The following is a 13,266-nucleotide window of genomic DNA, read 5'->3' on the forward strand; positions in this document are numbered from 1 at the left end:
ATTGGTGAATCCTTAAAAATCAATATTACATTCAACAATAGAATCAAATTATTGGTTTTATGTGAGTGTTGGATGATGGCAAAATATATATAAACAAAAAAGTAATTAATAAAACATTATTTTGTATACTGTACATTTATGTTTATAATTCTTAAAAGTTTGTAAAGTAAAAAAAAAAAATGCCATCATGTTATAAGCTTAAATTACATATTTGGAAATTATATAAAGTTGTTCAAAAATACATTAGATAGTAAAAGAATACTAAAAAACTATTTTTGTTGTCATGTAACAGAAAACCATAAAACAAAGACGACCCCTTTAGGCTCTGAGGTATGTGTCAAAAAGTAAACAAGTTAAAAATAGTACATATTTAGCTTTTTAGAGTAACCTTAAAAACGCATGGGTTTAAAAGATATCATTAATTATTATTATTTTTTTGAAAACTTATTATTACTTAGTGTATTTAAAGTGCAAGGCAAGTATTTTAATTCCACTTCCTTGATGGTTAAACCATTAATCCACTCATCCATGTTCGACATAGACCCATAAGCAGTAACCACTATTAAAACTATTAATTTACCGTCATTAATACATTCGACTGCGTACGTGTTGTTGCTACTAATACTAGTTCGGCTATTCGTGCTGCGTGTGTAGCCCTTACATGTTTAAGCTGACCAGACACACAATCATGTTTCACTACTCTCCGGCTCCTAAAGGCTGCGACCTTTCGCCCAGTTCCGGGCTCTCAGTTCAGCGAGTTTACATTGACACGACTGACTCCCTCCACACGCCCACCGGCAGCCACGCACCCCTGCTCCTCCAATCGCTCGTCTATCACGCACTGATCACGCGTCGGCCTTCACACCATTGGTCAAGGTCTCACACACATTTGTTTTTCATTGGTGGCGTGTTGCCACCCGCCAGACTGTTGTGAATTTTGTTTTCTTTTTTTTTCTGGAGCTTGTTTTACTCAGCTGCTGGTAAAGGCGAACTGAATTCCGGTGTGAGTCGCGTCACCGAACGGGCGGAGCAGCTCCGTGTCTTTGTTCTGCTCTACTTTTCATTTAGTTATTATTCATACGTTTCGAGCAGATGTCAACACGTCAGTTTTCTAACATGGAGGAATTATGCGGGGTAAGACTGGAATATTAAAATAATTTATGTTTGTGTCATATACATTGTTTTATTATTTGAAGTGAGTTGCTTATTATTTAACTGGTTATGGAACTGAAGCGCATGACCTCAACTCTCACTTAATGTTACATTGTAACGTTAAATATTTGTCTCAGCATCAAAGTGTTACAAAGTATCCAAACGTTTGAAAGTTCTAAAACATGCATTTATCACCACCTACGTCTTAGAGTTGACTTGCCCTGATAACAACAACAACAAGGCTCTTTTGTAATATACAATCATTCAGTTTCAGTGGACACCGTTATTCCTGTTAGCCTCATTTAACCCTTAAGATGACGTCAGTGACATTTTTTTTTTTGTCTTTTAATTAGTCTCCTTTATGTTAATTTATGTTGACATCAGCAAGTGGAATTCTACTGTAATTGAATATTTGGTATTTAGTTGCGTCCAAACCTCACTGATTTGAGATTCTCATTCTTTTGGATATCCCATCTATGCATTATGTAAAGTATTGAGGCTGTTCACTATATGCAAACCAGAAGTCATTCAAGTGTACAGCACCTCCTTAACCCTGTTGTAAAAAAAAGACACATGGATGCTGCTGGCTAACAGCGTTATTTTTCTGAAGAGCAGTGGATGGGAGGGGCTTGCAGTCAGTCAAAGTTTTCTAGCCTTTGGCAAGTCGTGTCTGTCAGGGGGTTTCAAGTTTTGCTCACTGCCGTTTCACATGGTCAGCTTGTGAGCACGTCATTGTTTTGACTTTATTTGGCGGTGGGAGGTGACTTGAGTCGAGTGATAGAGGGTCCCTCCAGATGGGCTGTGTTAAAAAGGGCTCCTCTGTTAAACTGTCATATTGCTTCTGGATCCATGAATAGATGAAGACAGAGAAAGACTCATTCAGATCCACCCAGCAGCTGAGCTGTATGCGTCAAAACAGCCGGAGGGCTTACTTTTGCCTGTAACGCATTACATTAGTTTTGTTGGTTCTTCTCAGGAAGCTCGGATGGAGGTCTGTGAGGATTTTCTGGCAGGGAAAAAGCACAGCGAGCACTCGTCATGCAGTGTTCTGGAATACAATGATCTGGAGGCGGCTGAAGCGCTGGTCTTCATGAGCTTCTGGAGTCAGATGAGTCCAAAACCCAATGCCTTCAAACCTCGCCCTCTCACACCAGCGTCAGATTCCTGCGATTCTCTCCTGCACCCTGAACCGCCGGAGACCCCGAAGGACTTTGTGTCGCTCTCTTCACTGGTGAGTTTTTTTTTTTACTTGGAATGATCTGAAGGTAAAATATGTACACTTCAAGCTCTGTTTAAATTGTCAACATTCACTCGGGGGAACCTCACGGTCCTCTGGCGTCGCATGGTGTAGTGCAAAGCTCTTATCAGAACTTGATTTGTTTGCTGAAAACTTTGGGAGGGTTTTATGACACCCTGGACAGGTGGCAGTCTTGAGATAAGCTGCATCTGCAAACTGAACTTCAGCACAGGCTCCTTCATTGTGATTACACAAATCACCTGTGCCGTAATGATCCTGAGAGATGAACAGACAAAATAGTACAGCTATGATACTACTAGATAAAGAAAGCCAGTCATCCATAAGAAAATTCCACGAGGAGATTTAGTTTTTTGCAGGACAGCTTGATTTTTAGCGATGCGTCAACATTAAAATGGCAATACAGATAAACAATAATTATTTTCATGTTATGGTGGATAACCGATAAACAGTTAATATTTCTATACTTTCAAAATAAATTATTTAGCATTAATAAATCGTCAAAATCCATTATAATGCTTATATTTCATGTAAATTTAAGTTTGACTGTAGTTTTATCTCTATAATTAACTTAATTTTACAAATGTAATATCGGCTAGTTATCGGTTGTCATATACCGATAAACTGATAATTATTTTTGTATTATGGTGGATAACCGATAAATAGCTGATATTTCTGTACTTTTAATGCAAATATAGACAGAAAATTAGCATGTACAATTAAATATACAAATCTCAAAATTAATAATTTTTTTTTCATATTGTACATTATAATATTTATAATTCATATAAACTTAAGTTTGTAAAGTGTTTTAATTTACTAATTTATTATCGGCTATTTATCGGTTGTCAGATACCAATAAGCCAATAATAATTCTCATAGTATGGTGGATAACTTATAAATAATCGATTTTTCTACACCTAACATTTTTAAAAAGTCATTTAAACATTAAACACATAGAATAAAAAACTGAAAATTAGCATTCACAATTAAATACACATCTCAAAATGAAAAACATAAATAAATGTTAAAAAAATAATAATAATGTTTGTAATTTGTGCAAATTTAAGTTTGTAAAATGTTTTATTTCCAGTTTACATACTTTTACAAACTTAATATCTGCTATTTATCAGTTATCGGCTGTAACATACAAATAAACATCAGCTTACCTTTATTGTCCATTTTAATATTGGTGAATCCATGTACTGTATGAATTCATTTCGATATTTGTATATTTAATTGTACATGCTTATTTTATTTTATTGTGCATGCAATTAATTTAATATATTTTGCTGTCATCTAATGCTCACATAAAGTTAATCTTTAAAAACATTGACTATTTATCAGCTGTACAATACATACAAATAAAAGTCAACTTACCCTTATTGGCAATAAAACAAAATAATGGTGTATATATATCCAATATTGATACCGATAAATAAAAAAAATCTCTAATATTGGCTGTTAGCGATATGGTACTGATATTTTTTGCGCATCTTACCTCTGATTGTCTTCTCTCCTTGCAGTGCATGACCCCACCACACAGCCCCAGCTTTACAGACACCTCCAACACCACATCAGTCCCAGCCTCCCCCTCCCCACTGGCCCGACCCTGTCCCACCCTTCCCAGTCCAAGATCTGCATGCCCAACCATGGCCTCCATCCCTCAGACGTCCTCTCCTGGGCACCCCACGGAAAAGACCACACCCCCACCCTGCAGAGCAATGGCAACCAGCGTAATACGCCACACAGCCGACAGCTCCTTATATCAGAACATTCCACAATCTGTCCACCCACAAAAGACTGAGAAAGTTCCTTCATCCCTCACCTTGTCCCACCAACCCGACACCCCTACAGGACGCACGTGCCAAAACAGCAGCAGACTTCCTTCTAAGGCAGACAAGCCCTCCATCACATCATCTTCTCCTCAGTCGCCGCCTCCAACCTCCAGTCCGCCAATCATATGCCAGATGTTCCCGGTGGCCCAACCTGGAGTCATCTCAGCCACGTTTATTCAGAAGCCCAGCCCTGGGGTGAAGTCTATCCTACCACAGCCGCTCCTAATGGGCTCTCCGGTGCCTCAGGGGACGGTGATGTTCGTGATGCCGCAGTCACCTGTGACTTCGACTCCACAGTGCCAACAGACTGTTATGACCCTTGGCAACACCAAGCTCCTTCCTCTGGCTCCCGCACCTATGTACGTGCCCTCGGGACAGAGCAACTCCACACAGGTTGACTTCTCCCGCAGGCGCAATTACGTCTGCAACTTCCCAGGCTGTCGGAAGACCTACTTCAAAAGTTCTCACCTAAAGGCGCATCTCAGAACCCACACAGGTAAGTCATATTCAGTATGTAATGTTCTCAACCCTGTTCCTGGAGATCTACCTTCCTGCAGAGTTCAGCTCCAATCCTGATCAAACACACCTGAACTAATTAGGATCTGAAGGAGCACTTGATCAGGGTTGAGGAACTAAACTCCGCAGGAACAGGGTTGGGCACTTGTTCTAAAGTGTATAGTGGTCAAATAGGTCATCTAACAAGTCTTCTGTCTTCCAGGAGAGAAGCCTTTTAGCTGCAACTGGGAAGGATGCGATAAGAAATTTGCTCGCTCCGACGAGCTCTCCCGGCATCGGCGAACACACACAGGCGAGAAGAAGTTTGTCTGTCCAGTGTGCGACCGGCGGTTTATGCGCAGTGACCACCTCACCAAGCACGCACGGCGACACATGACCACCAAGAAGATCCCATCCTGGCAAACGGAGGTGCGGAACCTCAATAAGATCACCACAGCCAAGGCCTTGCCCGCTGGTACAGCACTACCGGTCAGCATGTTGCTGCCAGCCTCGAGCTGACTCTAAACTCTGAACTCTCACTTATGTTATGCAGGGACTCACTTTATGAGGGCAAAACCGTGATTATGCACTGGACTCCTGTCTTCTTTGCTGCACATATTTCGCACTCTGCAATGGAACATTTTGTTTACTATTGTGTAAAAGATTTATGCACTCTTTTGCCAAAGTCTTTGTACTATGTTTGTCTTAAAACTTCTTCCTTTTTTGTATACGTTTATATGTACATATCTAGTGGAAATGTATGCTAAACTACACAAAATTAGAAAAAGGAAAAATATGTACAAATGTATATGTGATTAATTATCTACACTGTGATTATCATATAATACTTTTATTTAATACCCTTTTTTATTAAACTATGACGATTACGTCTGTTTTTGTCATTTCCTTAAGCGCTAAAGAGCTGAAATTGCAAATGTAAAACCAAATCTGTGGCAAAAGAAAAATTCAGCAACTCCTATGTGGTTTTGGGATGGAGTGTTCTGGCTGTAGTACAGTTCTGCTTCTCGCTGCTCTTGGCAGTAACTGAACTTCCACTCACACATTGCTGACACACCCATGATGCATCCACTTCCTGTCAGATTCGTGAGGTCTGTGTACTAGATCTTTTGTTTCATGCATCACCACTAATCCAAATCTCAGCAGCAAGTTGATACAAGTCATTTTGTTCACTTTCAGCAACACTTAGGTCAGTAAAAATGTATACAATTACTTTAAAAATAATTTAAAAGAAACTCCCTTTCATTTTAAAGACATACTAAGAACTTTCAGAACTTGTTTGATCAAAAAGATATTATTGATTCCTTCTCTCACAAATGTGACCCTGGACCACAAAACCAGTCATTAGGGTCATTTTTTATTGAGATGTATACATCATCTGAAATCTAAATAATAATGCTTTCAATTGATGTATGGTTTTTTAGGAGGCAACGATTTGAAAATCTGAGGGTGCAAAAAAAATCTAAATACTGAGAAAATCGCCTTTAAAGTTGTCCAAATTAAATTCTTAGCAATGCATATACTGATCAAAAATTAAGTTTTGATATATTTATGGTAGAAAATTTACAAATTATCTTTGAACATGACCTTACTTATTATCCTAATGATTTTTAGCATAAAAGATAAATCGATAATCTTGACCTATACAATGTATTTTTGGCTATTGCTACAAACATACCCGTGCTACTTAAGACTGGTTTCGTGGTCCACGGTCACAAATATATAAATATGTATTTTTCTAAGCTACATTTTTCTGTCAGTAGGCCCTGAATCCAGAAGAAAAGCTTTATTTATTTGCCAAACACATGTAGTTACGATGTGGAAAAACAACCTGTAACGTAGTATAGGCCAGTTAGTTTTGGAAAGGACATTGTGAAATGGCCAAAACACAACAATGTGTTGTATGTTATTGCTTACCACAGGCGGGGAATAAATCGTGTGCTTTCCAGTAATATTAATGTTCCCTCAGAGATCGAGACCGGATGTCTATAATTATTCGTCAGACCACTGTTACGTTTTTACATGGAAAATATGCAGTTGCGTACTTTACTACATTCAAACGAGGACCAGTCAGATTATAAAACAAACGGCGGTTGTGGGAGGCGCGACCAATCAGCTTTCAGAACGGTGCCCCGCCTCCTGCCTTACTGACCGACTTTTCCTAACGATGAGCCTTGAATCGACTGTCCAATAACGGAGCAACCGCGACACCGTGTGGTTAATAACCTAATGTGTTTTTCTTTATCTGGGACGCGACATACAGTATGCTATGAAAGGCCAGGACCCAGGTTGTTTATTTATTTGTTATAGACACCTAAAGTCATTAATTCCTAAAATGCATCTTAGAATACAGTTGAGGTCAAAAGTCTAAATTATTTTACTAAATGACTAAAAAATAGTTATTTTACTAAATCATACAAAATGCATGTTATTTTTATTTATACTGACCTGAATAAGATATTTCACATAAAAGACGTTTACATACAATAACAGCTGAATTGAAAAAATAACAGCTTTTAAAAGTTTACATACACTACATACATTACATGATTCTTAATACTGTGTTGTTAATAGATGCAGAGAATACGCCACATATGTTCCCATTTAATCCATGCTATGATAGGCCAGGTTGTTTATTTATTTATTTATTTTAATATTGACAGGACAAAACAACCTACAATACCGAACTGCTCTCTCATTTTGTCAACGTTTTTACCTTTGTCTTTCTGGGTGATTTCCTTATTACTCAATACAAGAATAACGTAAAATATTTTAAACATAGTGACAAATCTAGTATTTACTTAAGGGTCATTCTATGGAAATGTCATTTTTTCTGTCCCTAGCCTTTCTTTACAGAAATATTACACTTGAAAAACATGTTAGGGTTGCAATTTCTTTATATTTTCTATACAATTACACCTTTTTGAGCCATCAATGTGGTAATATTTGTTTTTTAATTAATTATATCGCAATCCAAGCACCACAAAACTGATCGTCACCATGGCCATGTAGCCTACAGAGTGAAAGTGCTTCATTTTGAGGTCAAAAATACATTTTTTCTATCATTTAAAATAAAATGATGTATTCATAACTACCAAATATATGATGTAAATGGCAAACAAAAACAAAAAATGCTGAATAAATATTATAAAATAAATAATGAATCTAGAGTTGTGTCACTGGTGTTACCGCCCTGCAGAAAAAAACAGCTAAAACCAGCCTAAGCTGGTTGGTGGTCTTAGCTGGTTTAAGCTGGAAGTAGCTTGTTTTAGCTGGTCTCCCAGCCTGGGAAAGTGTCCAAAACCCCTCTAAAACCTGCTGACCAGCTAAAACCAGGCAACCAGCCTAGGTTGGTTTTAGCTGTTTTTTCAGCAGGGCGTTTAACAAAAATAGTTTATTTTGAAATAAAAAAAGACACTGAGGACATCACTTGACTTTCTTCTTCCTATTTCCCTAAGATCCTATTATGAAGAAAGGCCCACGATAAGTCCAATGGCTCTTTTCAGTTATCAGAAACGTTCTAATTTATCTCATGATTTCATACGAAGCTTTTAGTTGAACTCACTTATGACCTACTTTATTGTTAGGGAATTAAAAAAAAACAAAACTAGACTACAAAAGGAAACTATTTAATTTAGTGAGTATACCATGATTGACAACGTGGTTTGATACCTTGCAGCAGCCATTCTGTAAAACGCATTTTTCATGAAAATTGTCACTGGTGTCACCTTCCTTACAGGTAAATAAATGCACAAAAAGATTTTTTTAAAATCATTAAGCTGTCATTTATGTGTATTCATAAGGTCAAAAGGTAATGTGGTTTAAGTTTAAATGTTGAACAAGAAATACATTAAGACATTTTCCCATACCAAAAGTGATATATGATATAGACAGCTATTGGTGTTGACAAAACAAACATTTTTAACACACAGAAGCTATATTAAATTTAGGAACCATTTTGTTTTTGCTGTTACACATTTCCAGATTATTTTCAGTGGTAAAATGCATAATGGTTTCTGCATAATTTTCATTGTGTGCCTCAAATGAAATTGTATTCAGCACTTTGGAGGCTATTCAATCTGGTGAACATACATCAGGATACTTTAGGGCAGTTAGGGGGCCTCCATGGAGCCACAAAAACTGCTGATGTGCATTCCTGTCTTAGTTGGGTGGAGGATTTTGGAAATGTGGTCAGGAAATGGAACTAAATTATCCACTCCATATGTTTTACTCTCATGCAAGCTGCTTTGCAGAATATTATTCTTTAAAAAAAGGTCAAAAGCAAAGTATATTTTTTATTCCTTTCATTTTTTATTAGAATAATGACTTTTCATGGCAAAACATCAGTGATTGGTATAAAAATGATCTGTAATACTACTGTAATATGATTTATCAAGAATACTTCTCATATATAATTTTCTTTCTTTTTTAGTTTTCTCAGAAGATCATCATGTTTGTTAACCAAACTCCCTCTCGATTGTGTTCATGAGGTCCTCTTCTGAAGCGTCATACATGATAGGCAAGGCCATAGATGAACCACCACCAATTCTAATAATAAAAAAAGGATTTTTATGGTTAATACAGGGATGTTTCTTTTAATTTTCTTTGGATTAATCTCTAAATATAAAAAGAGAAGATTTATAGTTAATACACAGTTTGTTTTTTCATTTTCAATAGATATCTAAGATCAAAAAGACGAATTGTTTCATAAAATATACAAGTAAATACATATTCACAAAAAAACCCTCTCCAAAATTAAAAAGAGAGGATTTCATAGGTTGGTTTTTCAAAATCATCAAATGATAAAATGTGTTGTAAAATATATAGATAAAATAAATCAGTACTTTTTCTTTTAATTAATCCTTAACAATGAAAAAAAAAAAAAAAAACAGAGGATTTAGTTAATACAGATTTTTATTTTCAACGACATCTAAAGTCAGTAAATTATAAAATGTGTTGTAAAATACATAGTTAAAATACATTATTTTTAGTCAAATAAAACTATTATTTTGATATTAATCTCTAAATATAAAAAGACAGGATTTATAGTTAATACACAGGTTTTTTTGTTTTTCATTTCACTTTAAAAATAAAAAACAGAGGATTTTATAGTTAATGCAGGGTCTTTTCATTTTCAATAAACACCTAAAGTCTTTAAATCCAAAAATGTATCTTCAAGGTCAAAAGTATACTTTGCAGAATCTGCAAAATGTTTATTATTTTACTAAAATAGCTTACAAGATGCATGCTATTTATTATTTAGTACTGACCTGAATAAGATATTTCACATAAAATACATTTGCATACAGTAAATGAGGACAGCTGAGTGACTCAAATGCAACTATTATAGAAGGTTCAAATGCTCACTGATGCTTCAGAAGGAAACACAAAATATTAAGAGCCTCAAAAAGAATTTGAAGATCAGGGTAAATTCCAATTATTATGTCTTTTGGGAAACATGTAAATATCATCTGTAGCTTCTGAAGGGCAGTACTAAATGCAAAAATGTGATATTTAGGCAACATAAGAAAAATGTACACACAGTCCGTTCAAAAGTTTTCACCCCTGGCTCTTAATGCATCAGTTTTCCTTCTAAAGCATCAGGACAATCAAGGGATTCAAGAACAACTATCAAAAAAAAAAAAAACAGCTGTGGATAAATCAGGTAACAACACAGTATTAAGAATAAAGCGTATGTAAACTTTTGAACAGGGCACTTTTTTTTATAATTTCAACTATTATTTTCTCTTGTGGACTATATGCAAACGTCTTTTATGTGAAATATCTTATTCAGGTCAGTACTAAATAAAAAAATAACATTCATTTTGTATGATCCTTCTTATTTCGCACATTCTGCAAGGTTTATGTAAACTTTTGACCTCAACTATATAGGTAAAATACATCAATATTTATGTTTTTTTTTTTTTTTTTTTTAAATTAACAACATTTGAATTAACAGTACAGACTAGTACTTTCAACCAAGCATGGCACTCGACACAACCTATCATTTTTAGTGGAAATTATGTGTATTACTAAGTTCGGATCAATAATTTATGGAATACACTTACGAAGTTGTTGCTGTGGTCTCTTTGTTGGCACATATGAGCAGGTCCTGAGGCCTGACCTGTTCAGAAAGCAGGAAATAGATAGGCTAGGTATTCCTTACTTAATAGCTGTAATAGTTTCTATTAATAATGTATCACTGCCATTGTCACTGGCCAAATGGAAAAGACGAGGCCATAGCATTTTAATGGAAACACTTTACAAATAATCATTCCTACCTTTTCCTGAATGGAGGTTGGTTTGTTCACTGTGTTAATTTCATTTTTGTCACTTGTAGCTCCGTTGCTGTCTTGGCCTTTGGCATAGTAAAGCCCTAAAGACTTATCTCCAAACATTGGCATCTTATAAGAAGTTCTGTTTAGCGATATATCAGCGAGGATGCGGTCCACTTCCATTGCGGGATCGTCGGCTGAAAACTCAGAGTCCTTCCCCTCACTGTTACAGTTTGCCTGGGCTCTCATAATTGACACACGCCGAGCTGAAGTTTTGCTATTTGAGGGACCAAACAACCGACTTTCATCTCGGTGGATGCCCCTGCTACAGACGTTTTCCTCTGTCACTGACACAGGTGCGACTTTTTTCATCCTGCTTTTTGCTGCGCCCATCTCTCAGATGAAACATTTCCCCGACATCTTTCTGAAATATGGCAATTTCCACATGCCTACAAGCGCTGACAAACTGTTCAAGTAGTTGATAATATAAAATAGCAAGATGAAATAGACATTTTTATAGAAAAAGAACACGAAAAAACATCTTATATCTGGAAAGTCTTCTTTTTAAGCCTTATTTAGTACTGTATTTGTCAAGTTGTTGCAAACAGCGACGCAACGAAAAATAGAACGCTCTCATAATCAGGGAAAGCATGCGCTGCAAGTACGCGACGCGTCTGTCAGGGTTGAGGATGACGTCGGCATTCATTTGACCAATCAGAAACTTTGTTTACAAACTGCAAGCGTCGCGTCCACCTCTGCCATCTGTCAAAATAATATGAGTGAACTGTATCTGTATATGGCAAGCCGTTTTAGCCTAAAACAGTGGTTCCCAACCTATTTTACTCCGGGGCCCCCTCTTTCTCTGGTCAATTTTGCAAGGCCCCCCCTATGCCTGACATGTCCTCTTATACTGTAGGCTACTTCCGCTGTTAAAAGTATTTATTTTTAGACCTTTTTTTATCAACCAAAACATTTGTTTTGCCTTATTTTTCTTCCACTGCATGTTTAAAAAACCTCAAAATTCAAACTTTAAATTATACTTTATAACCTTAAGACAACCTGCTCAATTCTAACTTAAAAAAAAAAAAAAAAAAAAAAAAAATATATATATATATATATATATATATACAGGGTGCGATTTGCCGGGGGGGATGGGGGGGGGGATTTCCCCCCCCTCTGGTCTGCTTCTGCCGAATTATTTTTATCCATGGTGGGGATAAAACGTCCTGCGAAGCCGCTGCTATGTCCCGATCTAAATCAAATGATTCGCCATATGCGCTTTGAAGTTCAACGTTCTGAATCAAATGATTCGCGATTCGATTGGAGCGCTTCAAAACAGTGAATCTTTTTGCGACGCAGTGGTTTGCTGATTCGGAGTTTCCAAAAAGCTCTGTTGATACTTTGCTCACCTTCTCTATAAAATGTATTCGTCGTTTGAAATTAAATCGTTACTATTAATAGGCCTAACGTACGATGTTTTTATTAAACTGTGATCACATAATACAGCTTTCGTCGTATTATGGAATGAGAGAAAAAAGGTTTTCAAAAGCATCCCCCCCTCTGTTTTTTTCACAAATCGCACCCTGTATATATATATATATATATATATATATATATATATATATATATATATATATATACACACACACACACACACACACACACACACACACACACACACACACACACACACACACACACACACACACACACACACAGATTTAAAGCTCCTTAATTTACCCTACCTACCAAACAGGACAATAAAGGATGCCAAAAGACTCACTAAACCTCCCTTTGAACATGACTGACTGAATATCTACTGTTTGTATTAGGGCTGTGCGATATGGACAAAAGAAACCTATCACGATTTTCTTGAATTTTCTTGCGATTTCGATTTTAATCACAATTTTGACACAGACATGTTTTACAGTGTGAATCTAAAACATTTTTTTTTAAAGGAAAACAATTAGATCTTTATCAAAAACCTGTAACATGTCTCTAAAACAGAAGGTGGAAAAAAATCACCTAGCAGGTGAAAAAAAGTTAGGAGCACCAAAAAAAATGTAGGCGCACCCAATTTCTTTTTAGTAATGCACTGATCTTGATTCTTCATGGCTGATTCTGACTGCAGATGTTTTACAAGCACATGATCAAAGTAGGCTACTCTTTTAATATTCAAAGTGCAAATAGAGACCGAATTTTTCAAGCATGATACAGAACTATAGACAACTGC

General features: G+C 36.3%; 2 protein-coding genes across 2 annotated transcripts in view; both read left to right on the top strand.

The window, feature by feature from the left end:
• The window catches only part of cgref1 (cell growth regulator with EF-hand domain 1), a 314,634-nt gene that overhangs the window by 199,088 nt on the left and 102,280 nt on the right, over window positions 1-13,266 (top strand). The window lies entirely within an intron of this gene.
• Window positions 992-5,621, top strand: LOC141295664 (Krueppel-like factor 11). The gene is made up of 4 exons (XM_073826918.1): window positions 992-1,134; window positions 2,129-2,383; window positions 3,934-4,741; window positions 4,964-5,621. The coding sequence occupies exons 1-4, from the start codon at window positions 1,093-1,095 to the stop codon at window positions 5,257-5,259; spliced, it is 1,401 nt and encodes a 466-aa protein (XP_073683019.1). The 5' UTR covers window positions 992-1,092; the 3' UTR covers window positions 5,260-5,621.

The sequence above is a fragment of the Garra rufa genome, chromosome 21 (assembly GCF_049309525.1).
Source record: "Garra rufa chromosome 21, GarRuf1.0, whole genome shotgun sequence".
Lineage (NCBI taxonomy): Eukaryota > Metazoa > Chordata > Actinopteri > Cypriniformes > Cyprinidae > Garra > Garra rufa.